The 18,799-nt window shown below is 35.4% G+C and overlaps 2 protein-coding genes across 4 annotated transcripts; both read left to right on the top strand.

Moving 5' to 3' along the window:
- Nucleotides 1–38: 38 nt before the first annotated feature.
- Nucleotides 39–11,993, top strand: LOC106135635 (alpha-1,3-mannosyl-glycoprotein 2-beta-N-acetylglucosaminyltransferase). Of its 2 annotated transcripts, none has more exons than XM_060952702.1 (9): nt 39–671; nt 2,727–2,848; nt 4,807–5,020; nt 5,685–5,763; nt 6,074–6,223; nt 6,933–7,023; nt 7,594–7,698; nt 8,358–8,525; nt 9,299–11,993. In XM_060952702.1, the coding sequence occupies exons 1-9, from the start codon at nt 398–400 to the stop codon at nt 9,410–9,412; spliced, it is 1,317 nt and encodes a 438-aa protein (XP_060808685.1). In that variant the 5' UTR covers nt 39–397; the 3' UTR covers nt 9,413–11,993. The 2 variants fall into 2 exon arrangements, with proteins under 2 accessions (XP_060808685.1, XP_060808684.1); XM_060952701.1 differs by having other exon boundaries at nt 2,724–2,848.
- A 580-nt stretch (nt 11,994–12,573) lies between these two features.
- Nucleotides 12,574–14,805, top strand: LOC106141288 (adenosine 5'-monophosphoramidase HINT2-like). Of its 2 annotated transcripts, none has more exons than XM_013342938.2 (3): nt 12,574–12,734; nt 13,042–13,153; nt 14,478–14,805. In XM_013342938.2, exons 1-3 carry the CDS (start codon nt 12,657–12,659, stop codon nt 14,645–14,647), a joined length of 360 nt encoding a protein of 119 aa, XP_013198392.1. In that variant the 5' UTR covers nt 12,574–12,656; the 3' UTR covers nt 14,648–14,805. The 2 variants fall into 2 exon arrangements, with proteins under 2 accessions (XP_013198392.1, XP_060808690.1); XM_060952707.1 differs by lacking the exon at nt 14,478–14,805 and adding an exon at nt 13,757–13,948.
- The last annotated feature ends 3,994 nt before the right edge of the window (nt 14,806–18,799 follow it).

Here is an 18,799-nt window from a genome sequence, read left to right as displayed (position 1 = left end):
GACACACTGATGTCATACTTTCTGTTTGGACGTGTCAACTCAACTGTCATGTCAGGCGGTTTATTAGTTCGACTTCTTCGTTTCCTTTTGCGAGGAAATTACATACCTACATTACATTTGTGCCACAAAATAGTTACACTCGGAAGATATTAGTTAAATTCGTATATTAAAGTTTGGAATATTATGAACAACGAGTTCACCGTAACTTTTTATTCACGATTTTATTAGCAACAAATAATTTGTGTCCACTGTCGGTGTTGTATTATGTTCATGAAAACAATTTTCCGTTCTGTTTATTATTTACAAATACGTTTTCTGAATAATGTGAAGCTTATATTGTACGTCACACGCGACTGACCACTGAAATCGCACAGTTTACATTGAAAATTCTATCAAAATGCGTGTGTATATGAAGAGACTTATTCTGATTGTGATTGTATGTGGATTATTATGGATAATAATGCCGTATTCGCAAAGAATAGAGATTCCTTCGATGTCGAAGTCAAGCGACCTGCAAAACATGGAGAAGAGGATAGATATTTTAAAATTGGAATTAAGTAATCAAATGGATAAAAGCAAAGTTTTGCTTGAAAAGGTCGCGGAGTTGAAAGAGGCTTTGGACTCAAAGAGAGTTAATTTGAAGGGTAAAGGAGATGGGAAAACTTTGGATAGTAAGTTTTTGTTTCAATTATAATTCATATATAGTCGATTAAACTATTTCACAGCTGGCTTTTAGTCTTTAACTTTTTGAATTGTTATTTGCATTTATTTATAATATTAATTCTATATCCAACAACTGGTGTGTAAAAGAGGTGGATTGGTTCTATTATATATTGTATGAAAACTCATGGCTGGTTAATAATAATAAATCTTTATTTCATGCGGCATATTGGCACATACAATTTGTTAGTAAACAGTGAAACTTAAGGATCTAATGTTAGTACATACAATTACACGTAACTAATTAATTGGGCTTGAACAAAATAATCATGATTGTTGACAATTCATGGTTTACATCTTTAGCTCTAGTTCTTCTAGAAGAGGACCCCAGATTTGTGCACTGCAATGGTACAAATATTTACCAGTGCTGGTGTTCCATAGGACTGGTGAGAAACATCATTCACAAACAAAACAGCTTAAGACAAATTACACAGATTGAGTTAGCCTTGAAGTAAGTTTGAGAATTGTGTCACGAGATACTAACTTAATGATTCTTTACTTTATAACAAATACTTATACATTTAGATAAACATCAGAGACCCAGGCCAATCAGAAAAAGTTCATTCTTCATCATGCCATGGCCAGATATGAACCTGGACTTACTGTGTCACAGACTAGCGTACTTCCACTGTACCACAGAAGCCACAAGCCTCTCCTTGTTGTTAAAAATCTTATACATATATAAAATTCTCATGTCACAATGTTTGTTCCCGTACTCCCCTGTTTTCACCGATTCTCATGAAATTTTGTAAGCATATTGAGTATCTGAGAATTAGCCAAAATCTATTTTTCATACCCCTTAGTGATAAGGGTTGGTCATGTTTGCCGTGACAGCTAGAAGTAATGAAAAGAGACTTATGTCTTGTCAACATTTTTAAGTTGACCTTCTGGGTAATTTTACCCAACTTGAATCTTACTGATGACAGATCACTACATATATCATGTTTCGAAACATCTGAGATAAAATAAAGATGTGTTAAATGTGCATTTAATTCCTGTATTATTTATGAATTTATATGAGAGAATTGCGAACCAAAAAAGACCTTTATATAAATATATACTGTAAAATATTAATCTTAATGAAAAAATATAACCAGTTATCACACATGTGTCATATCATATCATATAATGACAACAATTCCACATACATTTTATATAACACCTTGCAAATTTTATCTTAGTTAATGTAATATGAGCATTAGGGTGTATTCATAATTGCATTTGGCTTATCAAAAGCCATGTGTTTTATGAAAATACAGATAAATGTTTGTAATTGAAGCAATTGATAAAAGTTGAAATGTATGTTTATGAAATAATTTTGTTTTGATATATGTATCTGTCACCTTATTTTTACCATAAAAGATTCAAACAGTGGGCTTGGCTCAATGTGACCTAGAAATTAAGCTAAGTAAATAAATATATATGAGACAAATTACACAGATTTAGTTAGCCTCGAAGTAAGTTCCAGACTTGTGTTATGAGATGCTAACTAACAGACACAGAAAGATAGTTTGTCATCCTGACCCTATCCAGGATTCGAACCCGGGACATTCAATGTCAGAGACAAGCACACCTACCACCACCTGCCACAGCGGCCTTTAAGGGAGTGGACTCCCTATCTGACCTCAACAACCTTTGCAGGGGAACCTAACATATATTGGATCATGGGAAATGCAACACTATATGCCTATTCCCTAAGTCGCCTTTTACAACATCAATAGGAAAGAGATGGAGTGGTTCCCTCTTATTATTCTGAAGTGCTGGGAACCACACCAACTGGATAAAATCATTCAAATGATTAATTAATCCATTTGCCTAAATGTGCGCAAGGTTTCCTCACTATAAGAGCGAGGTTAGCAGTTATAAGTACATGGTCGAGGTGTGATTCGAACCGGTGCCTTTACACACATCACGCATCATAATCAGACGCTTTACCGATTCGACCACTGACGCTCTATCCGGACTGTCGAAAGATTGAAATAGATACATATAATTGTTTTCAGCAGCCAGGAACTTGGTACTGCCAATACTGGTGATCGCCTGCGACCGGGTCACAGTCTCGAGGTGTCTCGAGAACTTGGTGAAGTACAGACCGGACAAACGGATGTTTCCTATTATAGTCAGTCAGGTATGAATTTTTACAAGTCATATTACTGAAAGAGCCTTAAATATGGATGTGCCGTGTGGTTCCCGGCACCAGTATAAAAATAATAGGGCCAACTCCCATCTCTTTCTCATGGATGTCGTAAAAGGCGATTAAGGGATAGGCTTACAAACTTGGGATTCTTTTTTAGGCGATGGGCTAGCAACCTGTCACTTTTTGAATCTCAATTCTATCATTAAGCCAAATAGCTGAACTTGGCCATTCAGTCTTTTCAAGACTCTGTCTACCCCCCAAGGGATATAGACGTGACCATATGTATGTTTGTATATATGTAATATGGAAGTGAAAGGTTTAAGAAATAGAAAAAGAGATGGATGCACGGCGTAAGGGATAGTATGAGTAGAAAGGGAGGGACCAGTGAGATGGCAATTGACAGAAGTAATTGGAAAATACTAACGAAGTGGAAAAAGGTATCGGAAAAGAATATAAATATATACGGGACAAATTACACAGATTGAGTTAGCCTCGAAGTAAGTTCGAGACTTGTGTTACGAGATACTAACTCAACGATAACCCAACGATACCGGGACCCGGGACCCGGGAACCACATGGTACGATTCCTTCTGACTTCTGAAAAATGTGTCAGTAGTGACACGTCTTTTACCCCATCGGGGTAGACAGATTCAGTTCATAGATCACAAGGCCATGTAATCAGTGGTTATCTTTACGAGTTTTATCAAAGGCTATTTGCATTTACCTACGCAGTAATATTATTTTTATTGCATTGAAATTATGGTCGCCTAGCAAATTGTTTGCCTGAATCTAATGGCCATGAAAAAACGACACACTATTTTCTAAAGGCTTGGTATCTGCTTTTTATTATGACGTGTAACGGGACAGCGATAGTTTTTACATATACATATACATAAAATCACGCCTCTTTCCCACATTTGAAGATGTAGTTACAGGAATAGAAAAGGGTATGTTAAGATGGTTCGGTCATGTGGAGAGGATGAATGGAAGCAGGTTGACTAAGCAGATATACAAGGAGAGTGTGGAGGGAAAGGTCGGAGTGGGAAGGCCTCTTGAACGAACGTATCTCGATCAACGTAGCGCGTGTCGTGCTACGCGGGCTGGGTAACAAATGTGTGACCTTGCCACCTCCCAGGTGGAAGGGGCAGGTCGAAGATATCCTCCCGACCCTGGGATGGCAAGGGCGGCCAGCAACTTGCTACATACATACATATGGTCACGTTTATGTCCCTTGCGGGGTAGACAGAGCCAACAGTCTTGAAAAGACTGAATGGCCACGTTCAGCTATTTGGCTAAATGATAGAATTGAGATTCAAATAGTGACAGGTTGCTTGGCCATCGCCTCAAAAAGAATCCCAAGTTTGTAAGCCTATCCCTTAGTCGCCTTTTACGACATCCATGGGAAAGAGATGGAGTGGTCCTATTCTTTTTGGTATTGGTGCCGGGAAACCACACGGCATCGGCACACAAAATCCTTACAAACTTTTGCATCTATAATATTAGTTGCTTTGAATCACGCCTCTTTCCCGAAACGCTAGGCAGAGACTGCAAGTACACATTGCTTTCAATGTTTTGGAGACTGTTGGCTCTGTCTTCACCGTAAGAGATAAAGTGATATATAATGCCGTGTGGTTCCCGGCACCATTACAAAAAAGAATAGGACTACTCCATCTCCTTCCGACGGATGTCGTAAAAGGCGACTGAGGGATAGGCTTATAAACTTGGGATTCCTCTTTTAGGCGATGGGCTAGCAACCTGTCACTATTTGAATCTCAATTCTATCACTAAGCCAAACAGCTGAGCGTGGCCTATCAGTCTTTTCAAGACTGGTGGCTCTGTCTACCCCGCTAGGGATATAGACGTGATCATATGTATGTATGTGTGATATATAATATATGTACCTATATATGTCTGGACTGTAAACCTAATTTCTGACCACGACCACCCAGGATTGCGGTCACAACGCGACTTACAGGGTCATAAAGTCGTTCACCGACTCTGACCCCTCCATAACGGTGGTCAGACAGCCTGACCAGTCGGCAATAGCGCTGCCGAAGACGAAGGTCAAGTTCGCCGGCTACTACAAGATAGCGAGGCACTTCAAGTTCGCGCTTGACCACGTTTTGCATACCCTGGGTCACGACGCTGTCATCATTGTTGAAGGTTGGTTGTGGATATCTTTTTATCATTCAGATTCATATTCATATAAATAAATAAATAAATATATACGGGACAAATTACACAGATTGAGTTGAGTTAGCCTCGAATTAAGTTCGAGACTTGTGTTACGAGATACTAACTCAACGATCCTATATTTTATAATAAATACTTATATAGATAAACATCCAAGGCCCAGGCCAATCAGAAAAAGTTCTTTTCTCATCATGCCCTGGCCGGGATTCGAACCCGGGACCTTCCCGGGATAGTCACGTCTATATCCCAAGCGGGGCAGACAGAGTCAAAAGTCTTGAAGAGACGGGTTTCAAAGGCCACGTTCAGCTGTTTGGCTTTATGATAAAGAATTGAGATTCAAATAGTGACAGGTTGCTAGCCAATCGCCTAAAACGAGAATCCCAAGTTTATAAACTAATACTTAATTTGGCATAATGATGGCATTATACCTATATAAGGTGTACGTGGCCTGTCAGCCTTTTCAAGCCTGTCGGCTCTATCTACCCCGCAAGGGATGTAGACGTGACTATATGTTTGTTAGTGAAACTGTATGTATGTATGTGACTCTTGACCAGAACTTTTGCTAGAACGTCTCCGATTTGATTTATAATTTAGAATTTGGTAAATATTTATATACCTTATTCATTGATTTCAGACGATCTGGACATCTCACAAGACTTCTATGAATACTTCCTGGGTACCTATCCGTTGCTGTTGGAAGATGATAGTCTATGGTAAGGACTACGTTGCAACACCACCGACATAAGTTGAACAAAATGGCGGTTGCAGATTTCTTGAAAAAAAAAAACCATCCTCATCTTTACGGCTCATATCTCTTAAAGAGTGCACTGTGCATTAAATAAATATATATATGTATATGTATATAATCACGTATTAGACGTGACTATATGTATGTATGTGGTAACAAACGTGCCGATGCTACGGAACCCTTCGTGCGCGAGTCCAACTCGCACTTTGCCGATTATTTTTTCCACATGACTTTTTCTCGCCTTCATACTATAATTTTCTAAAAACTTTCGTCAGGTGCATATCGGCGTGGAACGACAACGGCAAAAGAGACGTCATCGACTTATCCGCACCGGAGCTGCTACACAGAACGGACTTCTTCCCGGGACTAGGCTGGATGATCATGAGGCACACGTGGACAAAATTAGCTGAAGAATGGCCACCAGCGTAAGTGTTTCTTTTGCCTATTTTTATTAAAAAAAAATCGAATGTCACTTGCATACAATGTTTAAAGAAAAAGTTGACTGTCAAATTCGCGCGGTAATTTCAAAATTGGAGACGGGCTTGAGTTGGGCTTGAGTTAATTTCGTTTAAGGTTCACAGATCGCATCCCAATGTCAAGAAAATTATACAAGATAATTTTTTTCTTGAAAAATTAATGGTAATAGAACCTATGTAACAAGTGTTGTAATAAAATCAAATAATTTATGTGTAAAAACATACTTATGTATGTATTTTATATAGATAATTTATGAAAGAGAAATTGAAATGGAAAATAATTCAAAAAAAGGGGGAATTTTTTAACTGGTTGAAAATGCCATGTAGCATTGAACATTATTTAGGTACAATAAAGTTTAAACAAATAAATAATTTAGACCCGGTACCAATAAAAAAAAATAGGACCACTCCATCCCATTCCCATGGATGTCGTAAAAGGCGACTAAGGGACAGGCTTACAAACTTTGGATCCGCTTACAAACTTTGGATTCTTTTCTTTTTAGGACGATGGGCTAGCAACCTGTCACAATTTGAATCTCAATTCTATAATTAAGCCAAATAACTGAAAATGGCCTATCAGTCTTTTCAAGGCCGTTGGCTCTGTCTACCCCGCAAGAGATATAGACGTGACCATATGTATGTAGGTATGTTTGTGCAGGTTCTTCGACGACTGGCTTCGTAACCCGATGAACACGGACGGTAAGGCGTGCATCAGACCGGAGATATCCAGGACGCATACATTTGGCAAGGTAAGATTCTGAAAGTCTTCAATGCTGGCTTGCCTCCGCAGACGAACGCTGTTTCACTTTTTATTATGAAGTGAAACGGGACAGCGATAGTTTTTTTTGTGTAAAATGGCGCGTGCCATGCTACTAAAAAATATTTCTAGTACCGCGTAAATTATGAAAGTCTTGTAACGGAAATGCTTATAAACTTTACTTGGGAAATTTATTTTTAGGTGATGGGCACAAAACCTGTGATTGTTTATATGACGTCCCACATTGATGTCATATTTACAACGCGTCCCATTATCCAGTTGTGTGATTCCCAGTTTCGACATTTAACGATTCGTAAGCTATTTACATCGCGTCCCACTCTGGAATTACGTTCGTTAAGGGATAGGCTTATAAACTTGGGATTCTTCTTTTAGGCGACAGGCTAGCAACCTGTCACTATTTGAATCTCAAATCTATCATTAAGCCAAACAGCTGAACGTGGCCTATCAATCTTTTATTACTGTTGGCTCTGTCTACCCCGCAAGGGATATAGACTTGATTATATGTATGTATGTATATACGTACTATATTTGTTAATTACAGATAGGCGTAAGCAAAGGTCTCTTCTACGAAAATCATTTGAAGAGTATGCACCTCAATACAAAGTATGTGGAGTTCACTAAACTGGACCTCTCGTATTTGCTCAAGGTTAGTAAAGTTACGATAAAATTGACCGTTTCTAAATATAAAATTAATAATCAAAGCAATCACATTGAAGAATTCAAACCCAAATCGATTATTTCTATTACCTTATTTCTTAATATGTAATAAATATTTATTTACAGAAATTACAGTTTTTTGGAATATTGAAAGAAATTTATAAATTTTGTTGATTTATATTTAGTTTATTTTAGTTTTGTTGTTATTTTGTTACTAAGTAAAGTTATTATAATATCCATATTGGAAATGTCTACTCTATGAGGAATATTTTAAAAACTAAGTACCTAAATAAAAAAAGGCTCACTTTTTAGTACTATTGTTTTTTTTTTACCCATTTCTTCGTGCACACTGCATAAGAATACACTTAACGCTGTACGATTTTTAGATTCTTTTTTTTTTTTGGATAGGCTTTCAAACTTGGGATTCTTTTTTAGGCGATGGGCCAGCAACCTGTCACTATTTGAATCTCAATTCCTATCATTAAGCCAAATAGCTGAATGTGGCCATTTAGTCTTCAAGACTGTTGGCTCTGTCTACCCCGCAAGGGATATAGACGTGACCATATGTATGTATGTATGTTATTTTGAGGTTATAGAAAAGAGGACAATAGGTATTATTTGTTTTTTTTTTTTTTTGTTTCGTTATAGAAATTCTACGACCCTGCGCTAGAAGAAACCGTATCATCACTCCCGGTGACCACGGCGGATCAGCTGGAGGCGATGCCGCGCGGCTCCGACGCCGTCAAGCTGACGTACTCCAACGCCAGGAGCTTCCAGCACCAGGCCAGGGTGCTGGGCCTGATGGACGATTTCAGGGTCAGTTCAGTAGTATATACTGCTAAACCTTTAAAAGAATTATTGGTCGTAAAGGTTTTGATGTTTATATTGATAATGTGATGAGTTTACAAAACTTGTTGTGTTGTCAATTGTCCTATAACATTAATAATTGTGTCTCTATTGTTTGGATATTACAAAACAACATACATACATACATACATATGGTCACGTCTATATCCCTTGCGGGGTAGACAGAGCCAACAGTCTTGAAAAGACTGTATGGCCACATTCAGCTATTTGGCTTAACGATAGAATTAAGATTCAACTAGTGACAGGTTGCTAGCACATCGCCTAAAAAAGAATCCCAACACTTGTGTCAATTGTCCTATAACATAAGTCATGGTATCTCTATTGTTTGCACATTACAAACAAAGGAAGCATTATTAAAATTCTCCCTTAGCTCCTACAATTATTAAGGTAAATCGAACAAGTGCCGTGTGGTTCCCGGCACCAAGATAAAAAAGAATAGGACCACTCCATCTCATTTCCTATGGATGTCGTAAGAGGCGACTAAGGGATGGGCTTATAAACTTGGGATTCTCCTTTTAGGCGATGGGCTAGCAACCTGTCACTATTTGAGTCTCAATTCTATCATAAAGCCAAACAGCTGAACATGGCCTACCAATCTCTTCAAGACTTACAAGACTTTAATATAGACGTGACTATTTGAATGAATGAATTGTTTTAACTCTGCCTTGTCCGTCCAGTCACAAATTTTTTTTTAATCATACTCATATTTGATTGATTTTCAGAGTGGCGTACCGCGAACAGCTTACCGCGGTATTGTCACGTGCATGTACCGCGGTAGACGAGTCTACCTCGTGCCCAGTTTCCCGTGGGAGAAATATGACCCATCGTGGGGCTAGCGATTGAGAAAGATGATAGTTCCGTGAAGAAAGTGATGTAAAGTGAAAAAAAAAGTGATGTGAAGTGAAAAACCTTTAAAAAACAAAGAAAGAGTGTTGTGAAATATTAAATGATATTTCAAATATAAAAATGATATAATTTACTAGAAAAAATTAAATAAATAAATAAATGGTGTAAATACGACATTAGCTCCTACTAACGTGTACAGTGATGAAATTAAAAAATTAATATAAAATGAATTAATAAAAGTGGCAAAGTGATATTGATAAGCAACTAACTCTGGTTTCTACAATATAATATGATGGATTATAGTTAAATTGAAAATTTGCTGGAGGGAACCAAAGGTATTAAAATTTGCCAATAAGAGAAGGATATGCATGTTTCCCTAACATTCAGATTTTTCATTAAAATTAATAAAACCATTTCATATTATACGTATAGAATAATTGATAAGGTATATATAATTGTAAAAACTGCCACTATACTAAAAGGGAAAAATGTGTATAGCCTTGAACCAAAAATATGTTAGATAATCTTCCTTTACTTTAAAAAAAAATATTTTCAATAAAGTCTGATATAATTGTATATAAAAATTGTATGTGTGAAATGTAATGTAGTATTACACACATAAAGCAATACTATTTTAATCTATATAAAACCTTTTTTGAGTGAGTGACTGACAGACAACGCACAGTCCCAACAGCTGGGTTTAGAAATTTGAAATTTGTCATGTAGGTTTCTTATAATGGTCTAAGTTTCCAATAAAAGAGGGTGTCCCGAAATTCCCGCGGGAACGGCAAATAACGGGACTTTTCCAAACGCGGGTGGAGCTGCGGGCTACTCCAATTCCTTTTAATTAAATTTTTAAAATATTTCAATGTGTTTGGCTACCAATTACATACATATAGTCACGTCTATATCCCTTGCGGGGTAGACAGGACCAACAGTCCTGAAGAGACTGACAGGCCACGTTCAGCTGTTTTATGATACAATTGAGATTCAAATAGTGACAGGTTGCTGGCCCATCGCCTAAAATAAGAATCCCAAGTTAAAAAGCCTATATCCCTTGGCTACCAATTTGCTGTAAATATTACATTATTAAGAGCCAGCACAGGGTTTCCTAGCAATAAATAAGTTTACACCTTGTCCCATTCGTATTTCGGCCCTTTACCATTTCGTTCAATTTCGTAAAAAATAGAAAACAAAATATTTTTTTCCTTCAAAATGGTGATCACATTTTAATGCATCGTCCAAGTGCTATTTTCATTAGTTTTTATATTAGGTCTTTATAACATTTTATGTCAGCTTGTCCTCAAGATATATGGACGTATGTATGACGGTTTGATTCATTTTCTTCTTCCTGACGTAAGTCCCAGTAACGTCCTCATCTCTAGAGAGGAGCCTGGGCTGCGCGCCTTGTGACCATGGTAAGGCAGGTTTTTCTAATCTGTTGCCACCTTTGCATGCGAACCTAACCCATATTGGATCATTGTAATGTCTGCACTAGATCAATTTGTGCCTATGCCTTTATAAGTTTATATTTATATACTAATTACTATGTATGTTGCATCTCATCTCTTTTATGGCTCAAAATAGGTAAGGAGTTTGTAAATAGTTCCGAATAGCTAAAATAAGGCATATTTGTAATTATATTGTCAAACGGGACATATCTTATATTTTGTGAAATTCTCCTAAAGATATTAATATATTGTTAAAAGTAATAATTTAATTTGTAAGTTTAATATACTGTGATGTACATTTTTACGACAGGAATTTCTTATATGTACTTTTGAAAAATCAAGATTTATATCTTGAAGCTTATTTATCTTAATTTTACCTTTAAGTTTAAACCTATGTACTTTTGTTTCTTATGTTTATGATTCTCGATGTTTTCTGTAAACATAAGTAAGTAAATTAAAATAAGAACGATTAGCACACTATCAAAGTTAATTATAATTTGAATCATATTTTTTTTTTTGGTAGAATTACATCACATTTCTTTCACCCTCGCCTCACATATATACAAAAAGTCACGGAGATCGGTACAGTGGTTTAACTATGAAAAGGTAAAAAAGAAACAAATTTACTTCCGCATTTATATTATTTGGGATTCAAGATGTTCTTCGTTTGGTATTGCCATTTATTCCTTAAAGTAAATTTGATAAAATTGGGGTTCGTCATATTGGCTGTTACAGATTGATTTATAACCAAATTGGTTATTGATAAATCTTGTAATTAATTACTTACTTGTGTGCAATTTAACCAAAAAGTAACAATTTAAAATAAAAGGAAAATACCAGAGTCCTTATAAACATGGAATCCCATGAGTTCAATTATTAACTTTTTAAGAGTTTTATTTTATTCCCTAAAAATAAACACTTAATTTCGTGGTTTTCATTTATATTTGAGTAGTTATTAAGTTACCAGTTTTTATTTATTGTTTAGTAGGTAATTGTATACAGTCCTAAATTTGTTAAGTCCAATTTTAAAATTATACTGTATAAGACTGTGATTTGCATTGTATATAGAAAGATACATGTAAATAGGCTATGTTATGATTTAATATAAAATATTGTTTTATTTCGATTTTTATTCAGCATGGCCTTCACGACTCGATTGCGGCTCTGGACTAGTATGGGATAGAGACATGATAAGTGCACGTTTTTTGACTCATTACATACATGTCTCATTTACAACCTGTCCCGATTTTGACAGTTGTCCCACGTCTACATTTTGTTTTGCAAAAGTCCAACAATGTCCGACTACACTTCTGCTTATGAAACACACGCATTATATAATTCTTTAGGCATTATTAAGCATATGTAACTATTTCAGAAACATGTTAAGTATCTATTTGACTTTTGTAGGTTACACAATATTTAGGTACTTTGTTTCGGTTTTCTAACTTTCCCACTTCATCGCGGCCCAACTACAAATTTTGAAACTCTGCTTAGTTACATTAATAAATTATAATAATAACTAATCGGCGTTATTAATATGTAGAATTATTTATCTTGACCTTAAAACACAACATTTTATTACTTCATCACGATTATCTCTCAAAAAAAGTAAAATCCAATCATTTATTTGTGATTCAATAAAGGGTATTGGTGAGTTTGCATTTATGTGTGATTCACCAAAATTCTGTAGAGATAAGTGATAATTACCTTACTAAACAGAACGCTATCAGTACGAAGCGTAAAGTTGATACAAAATCACGATAATTTTTATTGTATTTTGAAAATGGCTGCTGTGGAATCAAATAGAGTTGTTGTTTTTAAAGGAAAAACGCACGGCGACTTCATTTATGAAGACGAAATAGTAAGTTTTATGTTCTTTGTATTTTTTACAAAGTTTTACTGATATTCCGCACTTAAAATTAGGTTATATTTATCAGTTTCTTCTCTTTTTGTAATCAAACAAAAAGTAAACTTGATTGCGTAGTAGGTGCCTAGTTAATTGTTGTTTAAATCCTTTTTATGAGGTCATGATTTTCTATGCTATAAAAAATATAAAGAGATATTTGAGAATTAAGTTATGTATACGTTAAACATTTCTTAAAAGCATAAATATCATTTCATTTGATTTAAAATACTCCTGATGTAATTTAAAGAGCAACATGTTTCAGTGCGTAGCATTCGAGGTGGAGGGCAAACAGGCGCCTGTTCATTTCGTTGTGGTTCCAAAGAAGATCGTCCCTAGTTTGTGTGATGCAACTGATGAAGACGAAATACTGTTAGGTAATTATTATTTTACCTCTAACGTGTCAAAATCTTTGCATCATTTTGAAGAAGTTGATATGTCATAGCCCATTTCGAGGGAATACTGACAAATTCAAGTAACTCTAGACCACTTTAGGGATCTACATGGTAAATTTCAAATCTCTACATCCAGCGGATTAGGCTGTGAGTTGATCTGTCAGTCAATGAGTCAACATTCATTCATTCATATGATCTCGTCTCTATACCTTGCATAAACATAATATATAGCCTGCGGTCGTGAAAGACTGAGCCACACTGAGGCCACTTTCAACTTTTAGGCTTAATGATGGAATTGAGATTCAATTAGTGACAGGTTGCTTGCCCATCGCCTAATAGAAGAATCCCACGTAAATAACCCTATCCCTTAGTCGACTTTTACGACATCCATGGGAAAAGATAGAGTGGTCATGTTCTTTTTTACATCGGTGCCGGGAACCGCACTGCAATCAGCCAACATTTTCTTTTTTAAATAAGCCTTTATGTATAGTACAAGATTCGGAAAATTACAATAGAAGTGGAAGCCTCTCACTATAGCTTCATTGATTGCCCTCTACATTCGCTGAAGTAATATGCAAATCGCAGGTCATCTTTTACTGGTAAGTCGTCGCGTGGCTAAAACCTTGGATCTCACGTCGGGGTTCAGGGTGGTCATGGACGAAGTCAGGACCGCGGAGCCCGGGGCACAATTCCATGTTCATGTGTTTGGAGGAAGACAAATGTTGTGGCCTTTTGGATAAATAAAATGTGTTTTAGCGTCAACTGTCTTTTATTTCATTTTAGCTACAAGTTCATCATATTTTCGGCAAAAAAATATCAAAATCCCTGTTATTTCTTCGGCCCCGCGGCCTACTAATAACCACAATGAGAAGTGTAAACATAGACAGGTTATTTTTTGAATAGACGCTGAGTGAAAGTGTTTAAAAAAAATTGTTTTTTTTTTTTAGTTTGACCATTTTTTACCATTGATTCGCGCCCTGTATAAAGAACAGACAGAACCGATTATACTTAAGTACAACATTATTATGATACAATTTAGCTAGGTATATACAGCATAGGTATTTTTTTAATGAAAGATTAATAGGTACATGAAATTGGGCAGCATATAGATTTACAAGCCGAATATTGTGATTGTTTAGAAGAATATTCTGATTATCCCTCGAGAAAGTCGAAATATTTGGTTTGCGTTTGCGACTTGCGATATTGCTGCATACTTCTTTCGCTTCATAATAAAACTTCTTTCTTTATTTCTTTGCGATCTAACTCAGATAAACAACATCAACATACCAAATTATTATAATTCCAGGTCACATGCTGCTAGTAGCCAAGAGTTTAGCATCGGACCGGGGGCTCGCCCACGGCGGGTTCCACACGGTGGTGGATGAGAACCACCGCACGCGGAGACTGGAAGCGCTGCATGTCTTTGGGAGGGCGCTGATGCACATGCTGTGGCCCACCAGCTTATCCAGTAGTTAGTAAATTATTGAAAAGATCCGTTATTTTTTGTTCAAATATAAATGGCGATTATTTATTTACAGCGCCATCTAGTTATAAAATCTGTTAACAAATACTGTAAGTACCTAATGTTTAAAAAGTGTGATTATTATATACCTATATTATTTTATCAAAATGAAATCATATACCATATAACGTATTATTTCACTAACGTTCTAAAATTGTATTTATGTACCATTACTTTTTACTAGCTCGGGCAATGAAAATCGATGGATGGCGATTACGTTCCTTCGCATAAAATTGCCGCTAGATGGCAGCTTATTTATATCTGAGTGGTAATTGACTTATGAAATTAAATTGTAATTTATTGTTTTAAGCAAATACAGATATAGTTAAATAAGTCTGTAGTTTTATTATATAATCAAACAGCTGGTTCCACACGTGGGTGGACGAGAAGACTGGAGGCGCTAAATGTCTTTGGAAGCTTGCTGATGCATAGATATGTTTTTGAAGCCTAGAAGGAATATGGTATTAATATCAAGTCATTCGTCGTGAACTTTGATTTGAATCTCGCGATTATTTTGAACGCCATCTAAAGTCCATTTTTTTAGGTATACTTGAATCTTTATTTTAGTAGATATCAATCTCGATTACTCATTTGTTGAAAAATAAATTTATAGCCGTGAATAAAACCTTAAATGAATATCAGATGTCACAATGAATTTACATTTCAAGATTACATACGAAATTGTTTATCTTTAACTGCGGAAAATGGTCTATGGTTATTTAACCTTATGGTTTTTAGTTTATTACCACATATTTTGAGGAAATTTAATCATAGAATTCGGTATAAGACTAGAAATGGTCAGTAGATACCACAAAACAATAAATACATTTTAAATGCGATAACAGTGTCACCGTCGCAGCACAACTGCGCAGAAAATCGCGTGCATTACGACGACACATTATTCATAAATTTATCATTTCTATTGTTTATATAGAGTATACTAGTGACCCGCCCCGGCTTCGCACGGGTGCAAAATTCTTCTTGAATCACTCTACCTGTTACAAAAAACCGCATCAAAATCCGTTGCGTAATTTTAAAGATTTAAGCATACAGACAAACAGACTAAAATAGCGACTTTGTTTTATACTATGTATGTAGTGATAGTGATAGAGTTTCAAACAAAATATGGCATTCATTCCTGTTTATATGTAGACAGATATTTGACATTTACTTACCTAATACTGTACTGATAATTGTACTTGTGTTAACAATTGACTTTATTTTTTAAGAAATTAGAATTAGGAAATTCTACTCGAAAATGCTACTAAGTATTATAACACCCGACATCATGGTACAAAATTTTATGTCTAAACATAATTAAGTAGTATAAGAACAATAAAAACGGAGACATGAACATTTGATAACGGAAGTTTTTAGAAAATCTGTTCTGGATTCTGACATTTTTAGGGAGTTTATTAAAAAAATAAGTTTAATTACTAAAGGTCCTCTTTACCTCGCGAGGCAAAGATATGAGAAAGTGTGTAAACTATTTAGTTTTATGAACACAAAAAAGAAGCGCCATCAGGAAAATATTTATGAGCCGGAACCGCCTGCGCACGCCGACTGCGCAAAAACGGAAGAATTCTAAAATTATGGAATGTGAAAAGAATTTGGAATAAGTGCCAAATAAGCAATTATTATACTACCTACTTTCTACATAAAAAATCACAACACATTATAAGTAAAAACCCAAACGTAAATATGTACCTACCTATGCGCTTATTTCGGATAGTTAGGGACGGATTTTGTTCCTGTTTGCAATGTTGGAAAGAAGGTTTCCAGAGGAAGATTTATAGGTATCCATAAATGCTACCCGTGCTAAGTCGCTAATTGAATTTAATAAACTAACCCTAGATTAAAACATACAAACCTACATATACTCATTTCTATATCAGTGACAGGGTAGTCAGGGCCAATAATTTATAAAAACTGCTGTTTGGTTTAATGATAAAATTGAGGTTCAAATAGGTAGTGACAAGTTGCTAGCCCATCGCCTATCCCTAGATTGAGTTTATTGTCAATAACACAAATATGTGTGGAAATCTGAAATATATATCTACATATTGATTGAAAATTTTGTAAGATGGTCCAGCTTAAACTTAACTCAGTACCTACTTACTTTGAAATGACGTCATAACAAAAAATGTTTAGACTTGAGCATTTTCTGTTGAGGTAAAAACATCGAAGATCTGGATACCTGATAGACACCTGATGCAGAGTTATAAAGGACCAGCTAAAGGAAATCTGGAAATGATTTTTGCTATTAGCTAGATTTTAATAATTATTCCGTTCAATATATTAATAACTACCTACCTACTTGATATTATTTATAATGGTAAGAAGCGAAGAAGAATAATGTACACTTACGTTTTTCATATAAAATATCTATTACAAAAACAAATACCTACCTAAGTACTTACCTAAGCTTTACCTTAATCATAAGTAGATCTATTTGTAAGAACAGCACGAACTTTTCCGAGTCTGAAGCTCGAGTTGCTCTAAGATATATTTACATGTGTTTACAATATTTTGAAAGCGAACCAAATGAACCAATTAAGCGTAAACAAAATTGCTCCTTTTCTTTTTTTCCTTATAATTATAAGCGCCGATGTCACATACCGAAGCGATTTACGCGGGTCGCGAGTTCAAATTCAAATTTCGAATGCCGTAGTCAAATATGCGGAAACCAGCCAGTGTGGAGTTGTTGAACAATTTATTTCCTCTTTGGAGTTCCGTCTGGTTGTAGATCCAATTTTAAATACTTTTAATTATTTTAAAAAAAAGCATTACGTAAGTATGAAAGTTAGTCTTGAAAATAAAAATGGATTATTATGGTTAATAGGTAAAAAATAGGTAAATAAAAATTAATCACGGAAAATCGACGTTCTGAATGTGTTATACCTACTTGGCTTGGCATGAATGAATGGAATTAAGGCATGGATGATGAATGTGGATCAAGCAAAAGAAGTATGAAGGTTTTGTATGCAGGAATCGTAGATGAGGATAGATGGCAAGTTGTATCGCGGAAAAGGAAGTCCCAAGAAAAGTCAAAATTGTCATTCGCAGCTGCTTTGACTTATAAAAAAAAAAAAAAAAAAGGTCTCTGTTTTTTTAAAGTCAAAGTTCTTTAAATCCTTAAGTAGATACCTACTTAATTGTAAAATTTTATTTTTTACCGAATAAGTAAGTTATTATATTAAGTTTTATAGGGAACTTATGGTACAGAACCCAAATTAACAACTCTACTCGAGCCATTTCCAGCCGAAGAGACATCAATCTAACGCCGAAAAAAAAACTGAACAAAAACGTTAGCGCCGCGGTCCTAATTATGACAAAATGTGTCGGTTATTTAAAAGAGCACTTCTTTTTTCTTCATCGCTCTATTATGACGTTCCGTTTTCAAATGTTTGAACATCGTAAACCGCAGGACCACAGATAAGGATTAAATGGTTGTAAGTAAGTAGGTACCTACCTATTGTAGGTACTTATATCTACTTAATTAATAGGTTTGTATTCCAACTTTTCCTATCTACCTATCCAAACAAATGTACTCACTTACTTACTAAGTACTTATAATATTTTAATTTAATTTTATGAAACTGGCTAGAAACATTTATTTGTGCGAATACCTACTTACCTCGCATGCATTGTTAGACGTAGACCAAAGATTTTCACCTTGATCGGTTCTTAACTGTTTTTTAAATTTGTTTTTTTTTTTGGTGTGTGGATGTCGACAAAGAAAATAATTACAAAAAAAAAACTTTTTCAATACCTATTTTTTTTTTAGGTATTTCACGAGGCCATTAATAGTTACCTACGGAGCTAAAATTATTAGACCAAAATGTAAGCAGGTAGGTATACTTGCACTAGCATTTATTAAAGAATAATTAAGTTATAGTGTTGTGTCATGTTCACGTCGTTTCCGAAAATATGCACGCAATAACATAAATCAGATCCAATCCAACATAACGATAAATCCGTCTACATGCCAACGATCCAATTCCTACCACATGACGCGTCCAATTAAACGAACTAACTAAATAATTATCACAATTAATGAACACCACCATATCTCATGGGCTAAATAAATCCCAACCAAAGATTAT

This window comes from Amyelois transitella, chromosome 29 (genome assembly GCF_032362555.1).
Source record: "Amyelois transitella isolate CPQ chromosome 29, ilAmyTran1.1, whole genome shotgun sequence".
NCBI lineage: Eukaryota > Metazoa > Arthropoda > Insecta > Lepidoptera > Pyralidae > Amyelois > Amyelois transitella.
Note: the sequence above shows the minus strand (reverse complement) of the source record. Positions and strands in the feature narration are given on the sequence as shown.